This window comes from Plodia interpunctella, chromosome 20 (assembly GCF_027563975.2).
Source record: "Plodia interpunctella isolate USDA-ARS_2022_Savannah chromosome 20, ilPloInte3.2, whole genome shotgun sequence".
Taxonomy (NCBI): domain Eukaryota; kingdom Metazoa; phylum Arthropoda; class Insecta; order Lepidoptera; family Pyralidae; genus Plodia; species Plodia interpunctella.
Window position 1 is genome coordinate 7,817,162 of NC_071313.1, and position 19,838 is coordinate 7,836,999.

The 19,838-nt window shown below is 32.7% G+C and overlaps 2 protein-coding genes across 10 annotated transcripts in view; one reads left to right on the forward strand and one right to left on the reverse strand.

The window, feature by feature from the left end:
• The window catches only part of crm (cramped), a 43,952-nt gene that overhangs the window by 559 nt on the left and 23,555 nt on the right, over positions 1 to 19,838 (forward strand). The window lies entirely within an intron of this gene.
• Positions 678 to 18,900, reverse strand: LOC128678761 (lipase 3-like). Of its 4 annotated transcripts, none has more exons than XM_053760541.1 (9): positions 17,453 to 17,600; positions 16,890 to 17,079; positions 6,229 to 6,445; positions 5,730 to 5,841; positions 5,386 to 5,626; positions 4,544 to 4,702; positions 3,869 to 3,950; positions 2,779 to 2,897; positions 678 to 2,241 (listed from the first exon to the last, which is right to left on the reverse strand). In XM_053760541.1, the coding sequence occupies exons 2-9, from the start codon at positions 16,983 to 16,985 to the stop codon at positions 2,059 to 2,061; spliced, it is 1,209 nt and encodes a 402-aa protein (XP_053616516.1). In that variant the 5' UTR covers positions 16,986 to 17,079; positions 17,453 to 17,600; the 3' UTR covers positions 678 to 2,058. The 4 variants fall into 4 exon arrangements, with proteins under 4 accessions (XP_053616516.1, XP_053616517.1, XP_053616518.1 ...); XM_053760542.1 differs by having other exon boundaries at positions 17,525 to 17,544; XM_053760543.2 differs by lacking the exons at positions 16,890 to 17,079; positions 17,453 to 17,600 and adding an exon at positions 18,602 to 18,900.

Below are 19,838 nucleotides of genomic sequence, written 5' to 3' on the forward strand. Positions count from 1 at the left end.
GTATCTTTTCTTTCTTTTTTGCAACTTCACAACTTCAGCAGGTTTTATATTGTTTTAGCGAAAAGTAGGCAGGTACCTACCAAAATATGAAGGTATTTTATTTATTTGGTTCACTGTTGGTCACTACAATCTTACATTCAATTCAATTCTTGCAATTTAATTACTTAGACCAATAGGATAAATGACAAGGTAAACAAATTTGTAAAATATATGTTTAATCTAGGTAATTATGAAAATTCATACATTATCAATGCAGCTGGATCATTATATGAAGATTTAAAGTTGGTTGCAAAGTGTATTTGAAATAGAACAGAAATAAATTTATTCATAGCATACTAACATACATCACAGGAAATGAATAAAATTTTAATATTAATAATATTATAATAATATTCTTTATTTCGAGCATCAAGACTCATACAAAATTTTGTTAGTAAACATATAAATAAATTTAAAAATTAAAAAATATATATTAAAAAGGTACATTGGATATCCTACAAAAGGTGATACCAATAAAGAAAAAGACTACCAGAAAAGTATTTTTGAGATAAATCTGTGAAACATATCTACAATAATATTATCAAAATAGCCATGTCAAGATGGATGAACATTATTAACAACTGGGAGGAAAATACAACAAAAATACCTACCTTTTACTTACCTATTAGGACAAATCACACAGATTGAGCTAGCCCCAAAGTAAGTTCGAGACTTGTGTTACGGGATACTAACTCAACAATACTATATTTTATAACAAATACACATATAGATAAACATCCAAGACCCGGGCCAATCAGAAAAAGATCATTTTCCATCATGACCCGACCGGGGTTCAGAGGCAAGATCTTTTACCACTGCGCCACCGCCAAAATAACTACAACAACTTAAAATATAAAAGATGTAACGAATAAAAATAATAATAATCTGTTTGGGTATTATCACAGTACAGCACGGCGATCTATCTGATTGAGCATTAAATAAAAACAAATTCAAATTCAAATCATTTAAATTCAAATTCAAATCATTTATTCAGAAATTAGACCTTCACAGGCACTTGTTCTCGTCAATATTTATAGTTATTTCTCACAAGCTACAAACTACTGGCATTTCGGAACGACCACTGCTGAGAAGAAATGCCGAAAGAAACTCATTTGAACAGTGTTGGTCCCTATCATGACAGATCAGCTTACCATTATTGTTTCTTACAATGTTTTTTTTTTCTTTCTAATAATATATAAAAGTACATAATGTACATAGTCAAAAGGTATATCAAAACAGGTTATATATATATATATATATATCTCGATGTGAAACACAATTTAAGATTCCACTTAAATGAAGTGACAGATTAGAGTTTCTAATTGGAGGTGGCAAATAGTGACTTTAAAATAAACTTAACCGTCATAAAAATATTTTTGTTACAATATAGGTGCTTCTAATAATATTAGTGGGCCGTCGATTAGTGAACAAATAAAAAAAAAATACATCTATCTACTTAAGACAAATTGTGCCATATGCACAGGTAGAAACTCATCCTAGAGGATATTAAATTAGAATTTAACCTTTGAAGCCCCATTGTATTATACTGGAGATGGTATGATAATAATGTCATCTGTACTTAAATGATACAAAACAAAAATGTTTGTATAAAGGAGTATACAAAATAATTCTGATGAGCAATGGAAGCATAGTAATCCATCCATACTAATATTATAAAGAGAAAAGATTTGTTTTTTTAAATCTTTTTTTCGTCGAGGCTTCAATTGCTTGGTGCGACTAGAAAAGATTTGTGTTTTTGTTTTTTTTTTTGTTTGTAATACTTAAACTCTGAAACTACTCGGCCGATTTCGATAAAATTTTCAGGAGTGACATAGGCTTTTACTTTTTATTATGGTTTGACCCGAGCGAAGCTTGAGCGAGACGCTGGTCTCATTAGGATTTATACTAGTGAAGATGAAAATGTAGGAAAGCTGAGCTTTGATGGTCAATGGCTGACTAGGAAACCGGGAAAACGCTCAGATGAGAAAGATATACATAAATAAGAAATAAAACAGCACATTAATCCTTATCATATTTCTTGATCAACATATTTATGTGTTTGACGAGCGGTTTGTTGATTAAGTTGCCGACGTCCTTCGCGAACACAAAGTCCAGGTGGTTAAACTTGGGACAGGAACAACCTGGTTGTAAGGATTCGAGCACACCGGTGCTGTTCAACTCTGCAGCCAGCCTGAGAACTTGCTGTGGACACAGAGTTATTTATTTGTCACATATATTTTTTAATAGCTAGATTATCATATATTGAAATTCCATCAGTGAATGCACTAGTTATGATTTGTTAACTCCGATGGCATACTGCTCACCATGCTCATCTACTATTTGGAGGTCCTAGATTTGATTCCCAGCAAATATTTGTACTTATGGTCACAGTTATAGTTGTATTATTTAACAATGTCAATTGGATGGAGCGTTAGTGGTTAAGACCGTCCGCCTGTGATCGAAAAGTTCCCAATTCAAATCCTATTCGTGCCGCACTAGTTTTTAAACCAATCCAATTCATGTATAGGAATCTAGTGGTTATTTAAACACAAAAAAAAATGTTTCTATTCTTTTTTTAGGGCCTATATTTACCAAGTATGTTGGACTTAAAAAGTGAGCTAAAGATAGTTTCAATTAAAATAAAACAATATTTCAGCAACACCGTTCAGTTTGTGGCGTCAGATTGTGGCAATATTGTGGTTATTTGCAACATGATAAATAGTATAGAAAATAACTTACAGATTTTTCAGTCAACTGATCATTCTCTCCATAAAACAGAGAGACAGGTACGGCCACGTTGGACAGGTTGTATGGCTTGACGGCGCCCCATAGGCCGTCCTCCCATGACGTGAAAACTCCTGAAATATATAGTATAAAAATATAGTCAACCCGTAGTCAGTGCCTGATTTTTTATCTAATACTAGATGTTGCCCGGGGCTTCGCTCCCGTGGGAATTTTGAAATAAAATGTAGCCTATAGCAATCTTTGATAATGTACCCTTCTAACGGTAAACTAATTTTGACATCTGTTCCGTAGTTTTAGAGATTACCCGCCTCAAACATACAAACTCACAAACTTCTATAATAATAGTATATATGTACAGGACTACAGATATAAAAACATTATATTGAAGGTACAGACATAGCCTACGTACAGTTTTATTATATGTGTAGATTAATTCATCTGCAAAGTATATTACATTAATTATTTAAGATTGGACGAAATAATATAATTGTTAACTTAATTTACCCTTGACATGTCCATGTTTTACTGTACCGTGATGTATTTATGTGTAGTATGTAAATAAATCAATATTAAGTGTAACAAACTCGCTTTGGCATAATGTTATTCGGGCAATATGACGATAATGTCATCTCGAAATACAATGTTCTATACATTAGGTATATAGAAAAAAGAGCATTCATTGTCATGTAAACAAAAGGTATTAGGATACGCAACGCATTTAGAAATTGACAGATATATTGTATATTATTTGATTACTTGCACATACCATTACCAAATGACTGATTTGTTTTTTTTTTTAATTCAAAATCATTATAATTTATTCTTAAATTAGACTGAAACATTTTCACGTCGAATTTTTTATAATATAATAGCAAAAAGCTATAAACTACTGGCATTTCGAAACGACCATCGCTGAGAATAAATGTCGAATGAAATTATTGTTTTTTACATATTTTTTTTTCCAATAGTATAACAAAGTACTTAAACATGTTTTTTTTGTGTAATTTTTGACCATGTCAAAAAGTATATAAAATATGATGTAGTGCTGATAGAAAATTACCCAATTTTCAAATGTTATGTTTACCTGTGATGGCAATTTTTCCAAAATGTTCCAATTGCCCCCACGAAGCTGGCTGGAATCTTGATAGTATCACTGGCATCATATCCTAAAACATATACGGGGTTATTTTTGTTATTTTTAAAACACCAGAAACACCTTTCAGAACTAGAAAGCAGACATCATTAATAACTATTATTCTACGAGTTTCACATCACATCGTAACTATTATTCTACGAGTTACGATGTGATTTAATACATGAGTTGTTCGCCGCGAACTTGGACCTCGCCAACACAATATTTTTTTTACAAAATTGTGTATATTTCAAAAACGACTGAAGCGATTTTGGTGAACTTAAAAATTCTATTGACAGATTCTACATACCTTTTAAATTTCATCAAAATCAGACCAGCGGTTCGGAAGTTATCGCGTTACAAAAATACATGCATACAAATATACAAAAAATGTATTTTTGGTGGCTTCGCTCGTTCGGTCAATTAGATACAAATGTTTTTTAAAGTTATTATTAACATCACAGGCAACAATAGTATTCTTAGGGAGGTGTGACGTTAGACAGGTAGCCGAATCTTGAAAATTGTAAGGTTTAGTTTTTACGCGGATGCCGGGCTTCGCGATGTCTCTCTCTCCCTTCGGCGACGAAGATTAGAAAGAGAATGTTAAGTCACGTGGCTGTTTCTTACCCAGTCATTCTGTTCATAGTCCTCCCCGACTATGGAGAAAACTAATCTCATGCACATATCCGCGTCAGGGTTCCTTGTGGCGCAAAAGCTGCTGACCACGAAGTCCAGTGTTCCTGGTTCGAAAGCCAGCGACAACATGCCTCTCGCTCTCATTGTGCTCTGAAAACAAAGTTCAAAATTAATCAGTTCAAAATTAATCTTAGTTACGCGCTTAAATCCTATCCTAATGTTAAATTACATGTATTATGTTCCTCTTCACGCTTTGTCTCAATCTTCTTAACCTTAATCTCTGTCTTAATCTTCTAGAAATTTTGCATACATGTAGTTTGAAATACGGCTATCTTCATCTCGGAAAAATAAATGTTCCCGTGGTAAAGCCACGCGGCTAAAAGCTTCACTCTAGCTCAAATTAAAAGAGGCTTCACTCTAGCATCAAATTAAAAGAAGCTTCGCTCTGGCACCAAATTAAAATCGTCCCTTTATCTCCATAATGGGGTACAATATTGCTCCTTATAGTGTCTCCCTTTTTTCGCGCCCCTTCCCATGGCCATATGCCATCCCAATTTCATCCATCGTACTTCCGTAACCTTGAAATGTCAATCTCTACGATTTGAGCATTTTTCCGGTTCCTCCGCCGTTTAGTATCAGACTCCAGTTTCTTACTTTTTCTTCTCAGTTTTCGACATACTTATTAGTCAGATACTGCCCGACAACGTCAATAAAACACTTTCTGGGATTGCAAGGACGCCCTTCTGCAAGAACCAGGCGGGAACGGCATAGCTAGTTATTGGTTTTCTACATGATTTGACCCCTATACGTTAATACATTCCGATAATACTTACAGACAAATTAACAGTCTTCAGCAAGAAGTTTGCTAAGAACCTCATGTTATCCAGGTACACGGCTGGAGCGAGAGCCACAAATGCTATTACTTTATCATTATACTCGGGCCTCTGGGCCATCATGGTGAAGAAAGTGGTGGTGCCCATGGAGTAGCCGATGTAGAAGACTTTCTCGAGACCAGTCATGTTGAGCACTTTGTCGATCATAGCTGGCGCATCATATTTCCCATGCTCATGGAAGCTGAAAGAAATAAGATCAGATTGCATGTTCGACTTCATTAAAAATCAAATAAATATGGTGTTTGTTTTTTAAAATTTAATGTTACGTGTTTCTTCTTACGTACCTGTAGGCCCAAAATTCTGGGTTATTCCTCTTCAAAGTTTGATGGGACGTGTGAACGTTACCCCGCAGATTTCCCAACCATACGTCGTAGCCAGCATCAGCTAAGATAAACCCTAGAACGGAACAGATATAAAATTATAAGTCAATCTAAGAAAGGAAGAAGTTCTTTCACAATTGGTAGCAAAAATCCTGATCCTACTCTCAAAATTCAAAAAATCAATTCTAGCATTAGGACTAAATCTTTATAATATCGTCCGTCCCGAATAGTCCCGACGAACTGATCTAAATTTTACCCTTCATCTACATCTGCAATAGTACTTTTAAGAGTATCCTACATTAAACCTAATTCAGGTTTTTATAAAAGTTAGTTTTATCGATGTTTTTTCTGTCAGAATTTGTTCACGAGATCTCCATGATCAGAGTCAATAATAACGCATGTAATTTTCGTGTAGGACGTTGGCAGTTGGGACAAAATTAGAGAATAACGAAAGCGGTCTTACCTAAGCTCCTTTCTGGTCCCATGATGACGAAATCTGAACTGCTTCCCAACAGCCCATGCACAATGAGTACCGCCTTCTTCCCTTTAGCATTAGGACTACCGGATCTCCTCGCAGTTCGTCTGCCAGCCGGAATCCTGTGTAATTGTAGGATGTAACCGTCTGGAGTTTTGGCCCGGTGCTTCTCCACTGGATATCCAGCCGAAGATATTAGCTGGGGCTGAAAGGAAATCTGAGCTGAAAGGATCTTCCTTATCTATGTATCACGCGTTGTTGATTCGCCTCTGCATGGCTTTTCCATTTGATCCGGTCTTGCCGATAACTTTTTAATGTTAATTTTAAAGTTGTTTACACTGGTGTTAGATTTTATTCAAGTCGCCTAAAGGCGTCTGACGCGACGCTTTTTACGACTACCTACCGCGTCTATGGACTAGTAATGGCATACACACTAGTGGACTTAAACTGTCAAGCAATGTGCCGGTGTCCTCGCGATGTAATTTTGAAGTGATTTTGAACGTACTTCAGGTTTAAAATAGTTAGGAGGTAGTTATAGTTTTTGGAGTACGTTTCAAACCCAGTGGATTCTAAAACGAAAGCGCTCTAGTTTTAGAATCAAAAGGTCCACTGGTTAAAATTAGTACCACTAGTTAAAACTAGGTACTGTCAACAGCTCATCTACCTACCCAAATCTTTCAAACTTTTTCAAAAAATTCAACATTTTAACTTTACCATGCATTTACATCTTACAAATATGCAAATTTGTCCGGCAATATCCAGAGTTTTTCAAAAAAAGAAAAGATATAGTATCTAAATATACATTCAGACACCATAACAAGCTACAGCTGCCAACATCATGACTCCAGCTTCATTCTAATAGCCCTCTCGTAATGTCTACTAAGATTTACAACAAACACCCAAATTCCATCGAAAATGTAGAGAGTACAAAAGCATTTCTGAAGCAAGTTTGAAGAAGAACTATTGACAAAAAAATGTTACTACACAATAAATGAATATTTAGAAGACAATATTACATTGTAATGGCAAAAACATACTTCGAATTAACTAACTATATAACTAACTTATAAAAAAATAACAATTGACATATAACTATTATTATAATTAACTATTGAAATATTTTAATGATAAACAATAAAGAGATATAATTATAATGAAATAAATAGTTGACGACCTCGGTGGCGCAGTGGTAAGGTTCTTGCCACTGGACCGAGAGGTCCCGGGTTCGATCCCCGGTCGGGTCATGATGGAAAATGATATTTTTCTGATTGGCCCGGGTCTTGGATGTTTATCTATATATGTATTTGTTATAAAATATAGTATCGTTGAGTTAGTATCCCATAACACAAGTCTCGAACTTACTTTGGGGCTAGCTCAATCTGTGTGATTTGTCCTAATATATTAAATTAAATTAAATTAAATTAAATAGTACAATAATACACATAATTAAATACAATACTTATTTTTAATATTATTAATTTAAAAAATAAATACGATGAATGAACGAAATACACATTATTCTCTATCTTGTTTGTCATAAAATAGATAGCAAAACAAATATATAGCCCTTCTCCCATTGCAGCGCCCGACAGGGTCCTTAATTGTTCCTTATTTTGTAAATTATGACCTGTATACAGTACATTAAGGATGCAATAAATAATTTGAATTGAATTGAATTGCAACTGGTGTCTATTACCTCGGCTTTGAGATGACCGCACGGAAACTTTAAACTTCCCCAAAATCACACTATCTATTAAAAAAACCCGCATCAAAACAGCTGCGACGTTTTAAAGATCTAAGCATACATATGTACGGACAGACGTCGGAAAAGGACTTTGTTTTATACTATGTAATCATAATGATTGATTGAAAATATACAAAAGTAAACTTTGAATCAGAGTGGCGTGCAGCTAAATACTTATACTAACTGATATTTACATGATGGCGATAATGATAATCGGTTAAAGGAGCAGCCTTTGTATTAGTGGATTGACATTGTTGTAAAAACTTACAATAGTTAATACAAGAAACGTGTATTCTATAAACATTAGCTTATACCTACTTAACCTCATTAGAAACTTATTGTTTTTATCAAGTGAGTAATTTTTGAGTGGCTTTTTGTTTGCGAATTTGACTTGTTTTTCTTCAAATGAAATTTATTTATTACCAGCTGCGCCCCGGGGTTCGCTCCCGAAATTCGGGATAAAAAGTATGTCCCTTGTGTTATTTCAGGTTATTTTCTACCCGTGTACCAAATTTCATAACAATCGGTCCATGTAGATAATGCGTCAACAAACAAACTTCATTAGTTAAATTTAATTTTTCAATACAATATTTTTCTATAATACAATGTGGTTAAACTCACCGGTTTCGGTTTACTCAAATTGTGATTACATTATTTAAATATTTTTATTGTTTGGAAAACCATTACAGTTTCTAATAAAATACTTTATCCAGTATATCATTGTCTACAAGTCAACTTGGGGCAATAATATTTTTTTTTGTATGTATGTAACGCGATAACTTTCGAATCGTTGGTCTGATTTTGATGAAATTTAAAAGGTATGTAGGATCTGTCAATACGGCATCAAAATCGGTTAAGTCATTTTTGAAATATTCCCAATTATGTAAAAACTCATCAAAATTTATTGTGTTCGCGAGGTCTACAATTCGTGGCGAACACCTAGTTATTTTTCAAAGATTATTTTATTTTTCGCTAAGAAATAAAATTAATTGAAAGAAATGACATGGTGGCGCTAGTGAGCCGGGAGTGCCTTGTTAACAAATAAACATACGAGTCGACACAATGTATAAAGGGCATGTACGGCGTGATTGCTATTGAATGTAAAACAGTTTACAACAATGCATCGACAGTAATAATAATAACAAGGAAATTTGCACGAGATGTCGCTAAATGGCGCATTTTTATGTAATGAGTGCGCAAATTGAGCACACACGCGTGCTTCCAATTAATTCGGCTTTTGTCGTAAACAAATTAAGAAACCTATGTCGATGTTTTCTTATACAAAATAAAACTGAGGTAGCTTGGTGTTTTAGCATCAAGACCTTCAAAATAATTTAGATTCCTCAAGAATTTCAGTCAAATAAGCAAGTTTGATAAAAGGTTTAACCGACTTAACATAGTCGGTTATTAAAAATTACAAATGTAATAAAAACCTATGCCAGCTTAAAATACAAACAAATTACAAATGTAATATAAATTCTAATATTCAACTAGAATTTATTTAAAGACAGATTTTTATTGCATTTGCAATTTATAATAGCCGACGTTGTTACGTCGGTTAAACCTTTGATCAAACTTTGTAAAGCAACCTTGTACATAATGATACTGAAAATTAAGCAAGGGCTATGAATGGGGAGTATAATAAATATCGTTATTTCCATCTATATGAATCTGCTTTCTGGCCCTATGTATCTAACCAATTATAATTATAATATTCCATCGAGATACGTATATTATTAAATGAATTATTATTTATGTGTCATTATTATGATTGCTCTGATGCTATCGGCCACAGGAAGCCAAAACATCGTATTTATTTTTTTTTGTAGTTACAAAGCGTTCCGCATTATTTAAAACGCTAATGTAATTTGTTATTGTATACATTGGAAAATTCGATATCCACTCTTTTGTATGTAGACAAAATTATCTAAAAGCTACTTCTGTAATATACGATAAATGTTCTTGGCAAATTGACAAAATTTATATGATTCATGATAATAGGCAATAGGACAACTTTTTATTTGATGCCCCTTTGATGCACTTCGAAAATAATATCAGGGAAAAAATCAATTTCGTGTCCATAGTATTTCCCTAGATATAAGAATAAAGAATTCGCATTTTTTAGACTTACCTAAACGCTCCGCACTAATCGAACCAGCTTTTGATGCTAATCTAAATTGAGGTTTAAACTCAAGTTTAACTGTAGCAAATTGTGCTTAATTATATTAATGTATTGTAGTCAATTTAAATACCCGATTATATTTAGAATTTTAATAAAAAATCGAGTCTTAGTTAGTCTTAAATTGCATTCCATCGGTTTTGAATGTTTCCACTGGTTTTAAATGTATATAGTACCGTACCAGTAGTAGTATACCATACCAGTTTTTTTATATTAATATTCCCACGTGTATATTCTACAAATCCTGACGTTATAGGAAACGCGAATTGTCTCATTCTAATTCAGAATCCGCACTCGTCTTTGTGACATAATGAGTATAAACGTGAGCTGAATATCGCAGTGAGCCATTGTTCGTCTTTTTATAGTCATTCGCGTGACCTTACAAGTTACTGTAAAAGTTAGCCATGATAAGAAAGTACATACATACATGGTACACGGAATAGTAGCTAAAATTTTACTTCCGGTCGCTTTAAGTCCACTATATCAAAAGTCCACTATATCAAAAGTCCACTATATCAAAATTCCACTGTATCAATATAATATACGACACGTAATATCAAATGAAACATTTGATAACTGAACCAGGGATTGGAAATACTGTCAATTTTAATAAATACTCGTATGTACTGTATATAAATACTGTTTATACTGTGTATAATAATTCATTTAAAATTAAAAAAACACATATAATAGATGAATAATAGTGAATGTGCTGACAATGAAATGGACGTAACAGATATAAGTCCCGAACATCAGACTAGTCTTATATAACTGTTTAAAAATAGAATTTAATTAAGAATAATTTTATTTCTCACATCTATAAACAAACACTAAAATAATTCTAAGGATAGTAATGATTGATTCATTGATACTGGTGTGTCTTGTATCTGTTAGGTGTTAAGTGCTACATGAACACAAAAGTAACAAGATATTAAGTATTTATGTCTAAGGTGTTAAATAATAATGGAATATAACATATATCTACTATAGGTACTAAATTTATAAAATAATGAAGAGAAAATATATGTATTTTTATTTAAAACTTTCGATTTTAATGGCACAGAAATAGACGAAATGACAGCAGCTGTAATATAAGCTACTTTTATTTATGGATTTACCAGAGCGAAGCCTGACGGAGTAATTTATAATTAAATAAATAATAAATAAATATACGAGTATTAGGACAAATCACACAGATTGAGCTAGCACCAAAGTAAGTTCTAGACTTGTGTTATGGGATACTAACTCAACGATACTATATTTTATAACAAATACATAAATAGATAAACATCCAAGACCCGGGTCATTCAGAAAAAGATCATTTTTCATCATGACCCGACCGGGGATCGAACCCGGGACCTCTCGGTTCAGTGGCAAGAATTTTACCACTGCGCCACTGAGGTCGTCAAATAATTATTTATTAATATTGATTGTAATAATAAACATATCGTCTTGTAATCTGCTATCATTGATCATCGTTAATGTTGCATGTTAATTTGTTTTTTTATCACAATCCCAATTATAAATGCAAAAGTAAGTTTGTATGTTACTTCTTCAAGCTCTACTCAACCAATTTTCTTGAGATTTTGCATACAATATAGTTTGAAGGACATATAGCGTACTTTTCATCGCGAAAAAATATGTGCTCCCGTGGGAAATCACGCAATGTTTCAGGACATACTTACCATATGCATAATATTCTAAAGCATATAGGCGGCTTATGGATGGCAACCTACTGCTACACTTTAGCTTTATGCTAAAGTGTAGCAGTAGGTAATAGATAGTCATAATTATGGTAAAATACTTCAGCCTAAACTATAATTATGCTCATTGAAAAGGTATGCCCAAAAACAGGTATGTCAAAAAATATTATTATGTCAAAAAATGCCCAACTCGTTATGGTAAATTAAAAAGTGATCCCCAACTTTTATATGAAATAGTATTCAAAATTCAAAATTCTTTATTCAATTTAGGATGATATACATCACTTATTGACGTCAAAAATTAATTAAACTAAGTCTACTGCCGGCTTCCAAAGCGCAGGTGAAGAAGAAGCGGCGCAACAAACTTCACCGCAGCCTTTTCTCCAAGGACGTCAATTAACAAATATAGGTCTTATACATATATTAAAAATTAGGAGGACGAATTTACATCATTATTAAAAATGTCAAAATTTGAATGAATAAATAAAATAAAAGTTGAATTTCCAATAAAATTATTGAAAATTGTCACACTAAATATACGTATATTTATAAAATAAAAAGCTAAATGTACAACACGTACGTAATAATATCATAAACCAATTACATATGTTATGAGGATACTGCACCATGCTTGGGCCAAACATTATTGTCATCCACATAATCGTCAGACTTTCAGTAATTTCTCACAAGCTACAAACTACTTTTTTTTTTTCCTAATCATATCTCTCTATCTATCATAGCTTCTATCATACATCTCCATTTTCGCTTGTTTTTTGGCAACTCTTTCCACAAGTCATAACATTATTCTCTTTCTGCTTACCCGTTATGAATTTGAATTTCATTTCGAAATCTTAGTTTCATTTTAATTTGTCTTAATTATGGTTCAACTGAAAATGGCTCCAAACTTCGTTTCGAAGATGGCACCCCGTGATGATGACGACAGTTGTCTTGTAGAATCTTTGTAATCATTTCTTTTTCAATTATCATTTTTGTCTCGTGTTGTAGCAATTAGCAATATGAGCCTTGATTTTTCTCCTTCATCTCATCATCATATCGAGTGTGTTATTGCTAACACTGGTGTCAGATTTTATTCAAGTCGCGTAAAGGCATCTGACATGACTTTTACGCCTACTTGCCGCCATCTAGCGGCAGGTAGTCGCATACACACTAGAGAACTAAAACTGTCCACCAGTGTTCAGGTTTTCTCACGATGTTTTCCTTCACCGGAAGCAAGTGGTGGTCTATGAAAACTACTGTATGAGTCAGATTGGTATACAAACTCATATGGCACGAGCAGGATACTAACCTGAGACCTTTCGATCCAAAGGCGGGCGTCTTAACCATTACACCACCACCACTGTGTATATAATATATATATATATATATACGAGTGAAGAGGTAACTATATATATATATATATGAATAACGTACAGACACAAATATTTATAAGTATATATATATATATATATATATGGTTCATAGGCAAGTATATATATATATATATATATATATATACATACATCATTGATCTCTCCATGACCCTATGAACCAGATAGATCATAGTTCTCACCCATCATCGTTTTTATTATGACTTTAAGTACTTTGTTAGGACATTTGTTGCTATACCAGCGTTATAAACTTTTTGCTATTGATTATTTCATTTATCAAAATGGAGTCTGCTGGATCAGATTCCTTTTAAACCGCATGAAAATCTCTAATAATAATAATAGTCTGCTTGTAAGCTTTCTTCTTGTTCATCACTGTTATTCAGACAATCTATTCCCGAAGGTTTATATATACATTATATACATAAATAACCCCACCCCGTGCGAAGACGGGTTATGTCGATAGTGATTACTAAGTTATACTCTCTCTCATCTGAGCGTAAACTCAAAAACGACTGCACAGATTTTGATGCGGTTTTCATCAATAGTATGATTCCTGAAGGTTTACATATATAATTTATTAAGTTTTTACTCAAGCAAAGCCGGGCGCGCCGCGAGTGCTATTTAATTTAATAAATGGCGCTATATAATATAATAAATTATATTACATAATCGAACACATTATTATTATATGTACATATGGGCTTTATAATAAATTTGAATCATTCGTGATATTTACAACGTTCACATAAAACAAGAGCAGTGGTTATTTACTACAGATAACGGCGGAATAACAAACAAAAAAGTTAAAATATTCAGTAGCAACGTCGCAGATGGCACTGCGCATACAAAATGTGAGATATTTATATACATATAGAATTAAAAGTGGGACGAGACTCCAAACTGCTTCTTTAGGGTAATACAGATAAACCATAATATTTCCATACGAAACGAAAATACAACAAATTATCATACAGGAAGTACAAGCATTATTAATACACTAGCTGTGCCCTGAGGCTTCGTTCCCGTGGGAATTTCAGGATAAAAAGTACCCTATGTATTATTCCAGGTTTTCAGATTTCCCACCCGTGTACCAAATTTCATAACAATCTGTCCAGTATACGAATGAAGAGGTAACAAACTTACTTTCGCATTTATAACATTAGTTGGGATAAATACTGTTTATATTAAAAGGAATCTGATCCAGCAGACTCCATTTTGATAAATGAAATAATCAATAGCAAAAAGTTTATAACGCTGGTATAGCAACAAATGTCCTAACAAAGTACTTAAAGTCATAATAAAAACGATGATGGGTGAGAACTATGATCTATCTGGTTCATAGGGTCATGGAGAGATCAATGATGTATGTATATATATATGTATGTATATATATATGTATATATGATGTATGTATATATATATATGATGTATGTATATATATATATATATATATATATATATATATATATATATATATATATATATATATATATATATATACTTATAAATATTTGTGTCTGTACGTCATTCACGTGACAGCCTTTCATCGACTCATTGTTGTGTGGTTCTCATAAAATTAGTATTATTGTTAAACGACTATTTGTAGTAATTGCATCGTTAGAATATATATATATATATATATATATATATATATACATACATCATTGATCTCTCCATGACCCTATGAACCAGATAGATCATAGTTCTCACCCATCATCGTTTTTATTATGACTTTAAGTACTTTGTTAGGACATTTGTTGCTATACCAGCGTTATAAACTTTTTGCTATTGATTATTTCATTTATCAAAATGGAGTCTGCTGGATCAGATTCCTTTTAATATAAACAGTATTTATCCCAACTAATGTTATAAATGCGAAAGTAAGTTTGTTACCTCTTCATTCGTATACTGGACAGATTGTTATGAAATTTGGTACACGGGTGGGAAATCTGAAAACCTGGAATAATACATAGGGTACTTTTTATCCTGAAATTCCCACGGGAACGAAGCCTCAGGGCACAGCTAGTGTATTAATAATGCTTGTACTTCCTGTATGATAATTTGTTGTATTTTCGTTTCGTATGGAAATATTATGGTTTATCTGTATTACCCTAAAGAAGCAGTTTGGAGTCTCGTCCCACTTTTAATTCTATATGTATATAAATATCTCACATTTTGTATGCGCAGTGCCATCTGCGACGTTGCTACTGAATATTTTAACTTTTTTGTTTGTTATTCCGCCGTTATCTGTAGTAAATAACCACTGCTCTTGATTTATGTGAACGTTGTAAATATCACGAATGATTCAAATTTATTATAAAGCCCATATGTACATATAATAATAATGTGTTCGATTATGTAATATAATTTATTATATTATATAGCGCCATTTATTAAATTAAATAGCACTCGCGGCGCGCCCGGCTTTGCTCGAGTAAAAACTTAATAAATTAAACATGTAAACCTTCAGGAATCATACTATTGATGAAAACCGCATCAAAATCTGTGCAGTCGTTTTTGAGTTTACGCTCAGATCAGAGAGAGTATAACTTAGTAATCACTATCGACATGGCCCGTCTTCGCACGGGGTGGGGTTATTTATGTATATAATGTATATATAAACCTTCGGCAATAGATTGTCTGAATAACAGTGATGAACAAGAAGAAAGCTTACAAGCAGACTATTATTATTATTAGAGATTTTCATGCGGTTTTTGCCAATAGAATAGTGTGATTCCTGAGGAAGGTCTTCACCCGAGCGAAGCAGGGACGGGCCGCTAGTTACATATATTATTGTTTTAAATGCTCAATAATGATTTATTGACCTTTTGGAATAATAATATTAAAAATTGAAATTCTCAAAACTTTGGCATTAACTGCAAAGATAAGGTAGGTACATATACACAACATAAAATAACACTTTTTACATAAAACATTGCATTACAGGTGTTCGTTCCTTTGAGAGTAATGATATCGTCGCTATATATAATTTGTCTGTACGTCATTCACGTGACAGCCTTTCATCAACTCATTGTTGTGTGGTTCTCATAAAATTAGTATTATTGTTAAACGACTATTTGTAGTAATTGCATCGTTAGAATATCTCAGTACACTATGTATATAATAGATCACTATAAACAAGATATATCGTAGGTATTCAGTCTATATTTAGAACTAGAGGCTCGTCCCGGCTTCGCTCGGGTAAAAATACAATAAATTATGTAAATCTAAACCTTCCTCAGGAAGGTTTCACACTATTTTCTCAGTGAAAACCGCATGAAAATCCGTGCAGTATTTTTTGAGTTTATCGCGAACAGACAGACAGACAGACGCGGCACAGGACTTTGACAATATGTAAAGGTAAGGATGATGTTTCCTATCGCATTTTCTGTGGAAATTTCGGTGTTAAATTTGGTTTTTAAACATTTATACTGTACATAATTTTCAACTTTTGTTTTGTTTTTTAAAATGGATTTTTATCGTTTTGTCAGTTAATTGGTTTTACATAGGTTTGTGTGATTTTGTTTTATACAACTTAGATTAATTTTCCATAATCTTTCAATCTTTCAAAATTCGAAACTTAAAAACTTTTAACGAAGTTAAAAAATTAAAGTGTTATATTTTTCTGTACGTACCACTGTCATATAAATTTCCTTCTTCACATTCTGTGAGTCTGCCAGCATCACGATAGCACAAAATAGAACACTCACACCAAAAACTTTTGCGTCCATTTTACCGTTATTGTTATTCCTTCTTCGTTAATTTATTTTTCTATCGACGTCACATTAGGTTTAATGTTCTGTGGTTTGTTTTAAACTACAATTTCTGGGGATGTAATAAGTTTAAAGTCAGAAAAAAGTTTATTTGCTTTTCATATCAAAATATGTACTTTATTAATTTTATTTTATGTTCAAAAATTTTCGAACATCCAGATCCTATAATTAAAACTGGCTGGCTAAAATTAAAACTTTGAGAGGTCATTGTATGTTGTGAAATTTTTTTTATACGTGCATTTTAGAAATATTTTGTGTAAAAATGTTTATTTTATTTTTATTTATTAGAAAGACCAACAGCCATACATACAAAATAGGAACTAAATTTAAGAAACATTAGGCCATTTAATGGTAAGAATAAAAAATATGTTCTTTTTTAAATATAGAATAAATAGAACAGATAAAACTTATACTTATTCTCTGACCTATTATTTTAATAGTGTCTACTATTATTTTATTAGTCTTTTTTTTTTTCTTTAAAAAAAGTAAATGCGAACTTTTTTTTTGGCTAAAAAATAAATCTCTGGGGGTCGCAAGTGTCACTGTCACGGCCGCTGTCGTGCTTGTAATACTTTGCTCTACCTGGTATCATGTGTTTTTATCTCGTTTCGTGTAATTTCATTCACACATAGCGACGAAGTTTTGTGACGTGTGTGAGCGCCCTTAAGCCGTGGGGTTTGCTTATTGCGGATATAATAATAGTTGTATTGATAAGTTTTTAAATTATGAACTGAAAGAAATAATATGTAAAACATCCTTGGTGTTGCAGGCGTCCATAGGCTGCGGTGACCACTTTACATGAGGTGGGCCGTTTGTTTGCTCAGTAATATTAATATAGTAAATATAGTAACACAATGTTTTAAATTCATTATTAAGTTTGTAAATCAAAATAGGTTGACTTAATGGCTAAATCGTTATTTATTTGGGTTGTTTAAGGTTACTTAAGTGCTCTTGCTTCGTTAATTAACTTTTTACTAAATTATTGATAGCATTATTAACCCTCTATATTTGTAATAATTTATTAATGGCTAGCGGCTCGCCCCGGCTTCGCCCGGGTAAAACCCTAATAAAAAGTAGCCTATGTCACTGCTGAAGTTTTCGCCTATCTCTGTCCCATATTACACCAAAATCGGCCCAGTAGTTTTTGAGTTTATTCTTTACAAATAAAAATACAAATATTTCCTCTTTATAATATAAGTATGGACATCAGTTATCTGCTCTCTCAATGTCAAAGAGTTGTGTATTTTCTGTCTCTTTTGAGAAATCTACGCATCATTTTGATACTGAACTTTTAAATACAACTCACCACCGTCATATAAATCTTTTTCCTTAAGCTCTGTGAATCTGTCATCATTACACCAACACACATCACTAGAGTTATCCGTAACACGTTTGCGCTCATCCTAATTTATAATACTTTTTTAAAACGCAAAAAATATTTGAAATTATTAAAAATATCTTATTTTCTATAATAATATAAAAGTTCGCTTTGGAAATGCCCTTTTAAAATCAATCAAAACGACAGTCGTGTGTTCACTAGGGTCTTATTTTTAAGGTTACTCCTTGTCACTCACTGTCACGGCCGCGACTGCCTTTGCGCGACACAAACGTTTGCAATACATTGCTCTCCTGAGCTTCATTTGTTTTTATCGCGCCGGTATCATCTGGCAGGCACGCGTGGTGAATTTGTGACGCGCTCGTCGCGATATCCTATACGAAACTGCATCGATATGACGTAAATTGAAAGATTAAAATAAAATAGGGTAGTTTTCAACCAACCAGTGAACGTATGCAATATACAGATACAATATTATGTCTTTATTCTTTACGGGGTGGGCAGAGTTGCGAAACTCGAATGTATGGTGCGGATTTATTGAAATGAATTTTGTTTATGTCAAAAGCAATAATGTTATATGGGTTTTGTATTACAGTGATAAGTTAAACTATAACTTTTTCACATCTTAGCATTCGCCGGGGCCTGAGACGCCTCAAAATCCGGGATCAGCTTAAAAATAAACATTAAAATGTTGACAACTTCACTGTGATTTTACAACCGGCAGCCTGTAAATGTCAACCCGCCTTGGGAATAGTATCGCTGCTTATCTTGCTGTTTCCCACCTTGTATGACATCCACGGGACCACCGACGGACCGACAATTTACACTACAAATTACAATTTACCACTCAAAACAAATTGCATTTTAAATCTTTAAAATCTTCCTTTAATTTTGTGAAACTTAATTACGGAAGATTTAGAGATAGAACTATTAATATTCCAAATATCCTAATATAATTTAAATTATATATTAATAACCAAAGATAACACAAATATACATAATCGTTATATTATCGGACCCTCTTCATATTTTTAAAGGTGCCAAGACTGACATTTAATCTTAGCTGCAATATATATAATACTTTATACATATGTTATATAACATCTACACTAATTATAGTGTAGATGTTATATAATAGTCATTTTGGACGCAAATAAAAAAAAATCCGTGATATTTTTTGCTATCGCTCCATCCAAATTTGCAGTAGAAGTTTCGATATATAATTTATTTATTTATAAGACTTTATTGTTCCGAGTAAAAACATACTTATAAACAAATGGCGAACGCTATAAGCATTCTCTCCCGGCTAACCATTAGGAGAAACAGAGAAAAGTTGTGCGGCGCAAAAATATCTTAAACACAAATAAGTACTACCACATACTAAAATACAATAATAACTACATATATAAAATATAAATATAAATAGCAAAGCATATATACATAAGACTACATATATATCAATATATGAATACATA